This window comes from Triticum urartu, chromosome 6 (genome assembly GCF_003073215.2).
Source record: "Triticum urartu cultivar G1812 chromosome 6, Tu2.1, whole genome shotgun sequence".
Lineage (NCBI taxonomy): Eukaryota > Viridiplantae > Streptophyta > Magnoliopsida > Poales > Poaceae > Triticum > Triticum urartu.
In genome coordinates this window covers 437,957,156-437,962,501 of record NC_053027.1, presented here as the reverse complement: position 1 = coordinate 437,962,501, position 5,346 = coordinate 437,957,156, and the positions used below count along the sequence as shown (strand labels likewise).

Sequence of the window (5,346 nt, the reverse complement as noted above, 5' to 3'; positions counted from 1 at the left end):
ATGGCGCCCCGGGTCCAGACCAAAAGCGTGCTTAGCCAGGCTATGTGCCTCTTGATTTGTTGTCCGTCCTTCATAGATGACGGTGCACTGTTGAAAAATCTCCATTGTCTCTCTGATCTCCTTCACGATAGGTGCATACATCCCACCAATGCCAAGTTTTATATCCTGCACCACACCCTTACAATCCGATGCAACAATAACGAAACACAATAATACAATAAGTATGTTACCGGCCCAGATGTTATGGAGTGGACTCCGTATCATATATAGCTCGACAGATAGGGGACACCCCCTATTTCATAAAGGGAGGGGCGCCTATTTGGCACCGTGTGCACAGGGAGGCGGCTTAACCCGCATCCCCATTCTCCAAGGGCGCCCTTTTGGACCGGCCAGATGCGGGCCACTTGATTTTTTAATCATTTTTTCTTTTTATTTCTTCTTTTCTGTTTTTCTTTCGCAAATAAATTGAGATTTCAGAAAAGTTAGATTATTTTTCTAGAAAAAATATTTAAGAAATCATAAAATGTTTGAACATTCAAAAAAGGTTTGTGACTTAGAAAAATGTTTGGATATTCAAAAAATGTTCATGATTTTGAAAATGAAGTTCAGGAATCAAAAAAATCTACATGAAATTGAATTTTTTTTGCAAATTCATATTATTTTAAAAACTTTTCACAAAATTCAATAAAATATTTGCCAATTACAACAAAGTTCAACAATTCAAAATATGTTCATGTAATAGGAAATATTCATGCCTTTCAAATTTTTTGTCCAAACAAAAAAAATGTTAGTGAACTTTAAAAATTGTTCCCCCAATTTTATAAAAATGTTAGCCAATTCAAAAAAAATGTTCACTTATCTCATAATTTTTTTGTAAAAATTATTTGTTCATTCAAAATATGTTCACGATTTTAAAGAATTTCATGATTCCAAAAAATTCCACGAATTCAAAAAAGAAGAAAACGAAAAAGACAATGAACAAAGAAAAGAACAAATGAAATGAAAAAAAGAAAGAAAAGAACGAAAATAAAAAGGCAGAAAACCCCAAAGGAAAACACACACACAAAAACCAGTTTGGGAAACTTGTACCCTTCCCCAAACCTGAAAGACTAAATGCGCCAGCTAGGAGAACCGGTGCCCACCCATTCTGTAGAATGGTCAGGCCCAGTTTCTGAACCGTTGAATCTTAAAAAATAATCCGAAAAATTGAATACAAAAACTTTCACCAAAATGAAAAAGGGTTCATAACTTTCAAAAAAGTTCATGGTGATCTAATAAAAAGCTTAACAAATTTAAAACAATTTCACGGATTCGGAAAAATAGCTCACTAATTTGAAACAAAGTTGATCTATTTAAAAAAAGTTCACAAACTTGGAAAAATGACATTGATTTTGAAACAAGTCGATTGGTTTGAAAAAAAGTTCATCAAATTAGAAAAAAGTTCGCAAAGTGAAAAATAGTTCATTGATTTACAAAAAAAAAGAAAAATTGAAAAGGTTCGCGCATTTATCATTTATCAAAAAGAGTAAGAAAAGATAAAAAAGAAAAAACGAATGAAACCGTTCAAAAAAACAGTATGTAAATCAACTGAAAAGAAGGTAATCATCCATGTCCAAAGGAGGTGGATGGGCGGTTATTGCGGTGTATTTGAAACCAGCAAGTCACTGGTTGGAACCGTAGTTATTTTTTTTTTTGAGACAAGGTTGGAACCGTAGTGAGCTAGGCAGGTTCGGCCTTCGCATAGGCCAGCGCAGACACCCCGCGTGCGCTCTGTGCCGGCCCATTTCGAGGCAAGGTGTATAGATTTTTCGTTCCATTTGTTCCTTTTTTATTTTCTGCTTCTGTTTTGCTGCTTTTCTAAAAAATGTTCCGGATTTTCAAAAACAAATCACAAAAAATTGAAAAATTTCACAAATTTGAAATTGTGTTTGGTATTTCAAAAGTATGCAAGAATTTTGGAAAAAAAATCTGAGTTTCCAAAATGTTCACAAATTTCAAAGTCTGTTCTGAATTTCATAAAATATTTGCCTATTCCAAAAATATTCGTGAATAAAAATAATTAGCATATTAAAAATTTGTTCCCAAAGTAAAATAATGTTCCTGACTAAAAAAATGTTCACAAATTTAAAAGATGTTCCCACTTTTAGAAAAATATGCATTAATTTGAAAAAATTCATGAATTTTGTAAAATTTAATTATTTCTATAATATTTTCTAGTTAAAAAATCTTGAATATATATTTTTTAAAAAGTTTACTAATTAATAAAAATCTTAATTTTGAAATTGTGCACAAATTTGAAATTTGTTCTCATATTTTCTGGAAAGTTTATGGATTTTACAATTGTTCATGATTTCCACGAAAGGTCATGAATTTGAAATTTGTTCGTGGTTTTTAATGAATTTCCTGAATTTCATAAAAAGTAATAAAAAAAGAGATGAAAAAAATAAAAACGAATTAGGACAGACAGAAAAAACGCAGAAACATACTCTGAGATTTTGGGCATTAACGAGTATTTAGCCCATTAAGCTGATCCAGTCGTCAAGGACTGACTCCTCGCTAAGTCTTACCCAACTGGCCCATTAAATAGATCCAGCCGCCAAAGTGGTCTAGGGTTCGTCGTTTCGCCTAGATTGCTTGCCGGAACAGGACCCCCCCAAAACCGCCACCGGCTTTCTCTCGGTCTCGCGTTCAGGTAATCGTCCTCTCCGGTCTCCCTCTTCAGTCTTGGTTCGATTTGGTTATATCGCCTCCTATGCATTCAGATCAATCCATCCACCTCATCGCAGGTCCTCTCGATTTCGCCCCGTCCTTCTCCTCTGATCCGAAGGCGAATTGCGTTTTCTTGAAGAATAAAGAGAGGTCAGTGCTCTTTTATCAGTTAGGGAAACTTAGACGGCCGTTTGTGAGTAGATTGTGCGGTGAGGTTTTGTAGAGAACATACTGTCTCGTAGGACCAAGTGATAGGATTTTGCGTGTTCGTAGTCTGTGGTGAGAACTGCCATTCATGAAGCGCGCATGTGGTGGGCGTTGTTAGGAACTTAGCATCTTTGGAATCTACACTGGTATTTTCTAGAGTTGCAATTGTGAGTCGGGATCCAAATCAAATGTCGAGAATTTGTGGGGGTGATACTGCAACCCGTTTTATTTTCTTGCCCAGTTCTCTTATTATGGTGCTTTCAAGCTAGTATTGTTGAACTGCTATGCGTACAGCCTGCGCATTTGATTTCGGTTTACATCACTTTGCTGGGAATATGTCCAATTGTTTGTTTTGTATTTTCGTCTATACAGAGTTAGATAGAGAGTTTGTGTGTGATGTGGTGTTGCGATTTGTATTCGTTCATCTCAATTTCTGTTGAACGCTGCTCCTTTAGTAGAAGAATCGCATCTGTCAGTTTGCTCCTTATTGATAATAATTCTGCAAGGCTATCTTTTGAAGAGTGGGTGTTCTACATAATTACTCTATCCCACTGATCTGAATACATTGCTTGTAATATATGATGTGATAACTTTGGTACTTGAATCTAAGGTTCATTTCTTTGCAACCTACTGTTTTGACTTTTGACTGATCAAATTGTCTTCCATTTTGTATAACAGGTGCTGAAGCTAGTCAGAAATGGAAGTAGATACACTGAAGGATGAATTCAATCGTGTTGTTAAAAAGCAGAAACTTGCATCGTCGAGAACTATAGATTTGGTAAACCAAATCGAGAAAGAAATTGAGCAGGCTATCGGTGCTATCCAAGAAAATGGCACAGATAGGGATGCTGCATCAAACCTGAACCATGAAATTCTTACCAATCTGAAGAATAAGCTGAAAGAGTTGGTTCCAGTGAAGCAACTTGAGAGCTGCCAGAAAGAAATGAACACTGCACTCGGCAAGTGGGTCAAGACCACCGAGAAATTCTTCATCAATGATATTTCAAAAGCTTACAAGAATGTCGACATGGAACCACATGTACTTAATGAGATTATTGCAAACCATCTATACCGGGAGGCATTATTTGACATAGGTGACAACTTTCTAGGAGAGGCCAGTTGCTTAGCATCTATAAAACTGAAACAACTGTTTCAGGAGATGTATGAGATTTTTGGTGCGCTGCGGACTGAGAAATCTGAGCCAGCTCTGAGTTGGGCAATGAAAAATCATGATGCACTACTGCAAAACGATTCCTGTCTCGAGCTTAAGCTTCACCAGTTGCAGTTTGTTGAGATACTCAAGCAAGGAAAAAGAGATGAGGCTCTTCAGTATGCTAGGACATACCTCGCGCCATTTGCTACCATACACAAGGATGTAATCCAGAAGCTGATAGCCTCCATATTATGGGCCGGGCGCCTTGACCAGTCACCATATACAGAGTTCTTAGTACCAACTAACTGGGAGAAGCTAGCTGAGGAGTTCGCTCAACAGTTCTGCAATCTGAAGGGTCAATCCTCCACAGGTCCTATGGGCATGACAGTTGCAGCTGGAGCTGAAGTGTTGCCAATTCTTCTTAAACTGATGACGGTACTAACTGCAAAAAGGGAGTGGCACTCTATGAAGGAATTTCCTTTCCCATTGGACCTCCGCAGGGATTTTCAGTTCCACTCAGTGTTCATCTGTCCTGTGCTTCGTGAGCAAGGTAGTGATGATAATCCTCCAATGCTTCTTCCATGTGGGCATGTCTTGTCGAAGCAGTCGACTGTGAAATTATCAAAGAGCAGCTCCCGGTCTTTCAAATGCCCATATTGCCCGTTCGAAGCATTGGCATCTGAGTGTAAGCGGCTTTATATCTGAGGATTTCTTACTCTATGATTGGCCATTTGTGTGCACCAGCCTTTGCTATCTCTTTTCCTGTCAACGGTGCTACGTTCTTTTATCACCTGCCTGATAATGTCAAATTTTTGTTGACACTTGCAAAGGTAATATGTTATACTCAGGGTGCTCAACTCTGCTCATGTCTTGTATATAGAGTATGAAAGAGATGTAATAAGAACACATTGGATGATTGATTCTGTTTATAGGGCCATGGGGTGATTTAACTGCGTTTGATTGACTTGGAAGTGCCAGCTTGTTTTTTTTAGAGAAATGAGCTCTTTTTTTTAGGGAAGCAATTTTTTTAATCAGCTCCTTTTAAGCGATGGTATTAACTTGTGATGCTAAGAGCCCATCAAATTACGTAGTGGGGTAAGCTTGGGGCACCTCCTAAGCCGTGACTTTAGCGCGCCAGCGGCTCCTTTCCTGTCGACCTATTGCTCATGTCTTTCCTGCGAGGGGAGAAACGCAACGAAGGTTTACAACTTACCAGTGGCATTGGTGGGTAAATGCCACTCAATTTCAGAGGGACAGCTAAAAACGGTTGGTTTAGA

At 37.9% G+C, this 5,346-nt stretch overlaps 1 protein-coding gene across 2 annotated transcripts; it reads left to right on the top strand.

Moving 5' to 3' along the window:
* Positions 1 to 2,556: 2,556 nt before the first annotated feature.
* Positions 2,557 to 5,040, top strand: LOC125514047 (protein RMD5 homolog). Of its 2 annotated transcripts, XM_048679292.1 has the most exons (3): positions 2,567 to 2,692; positions 2,787 to 2,859; positions 3,595 to 5,040. In XM_048679292.1, exon 3 carries the CDS (start codon positions 3,614 to 3,616, stop codon positions 4,772 to 4,774), a length of 1,161 nt encoding a protein of 386 aa, XP_048535249.1. In that variant the 5' UTR covers positions 2,567 to 2,692; positions 2,787 to 2,859; positions 3,595 to 3,613; the 3' UTR covers positions 4,775 to 5,040. The 2 variants fall into 2 exon arrangements, with proteins under 2 accessions (XP_048535250.1, XP_048535249.1); XM_048679293.1 differs by lacking the exon at positions 2,787 to 2,859 and having other exon boundaries at positions 2,557 to 2,692.
* The last annotated feature ends 306 nt before the right edge of the window (positions 5,041 to 5,346 follow it).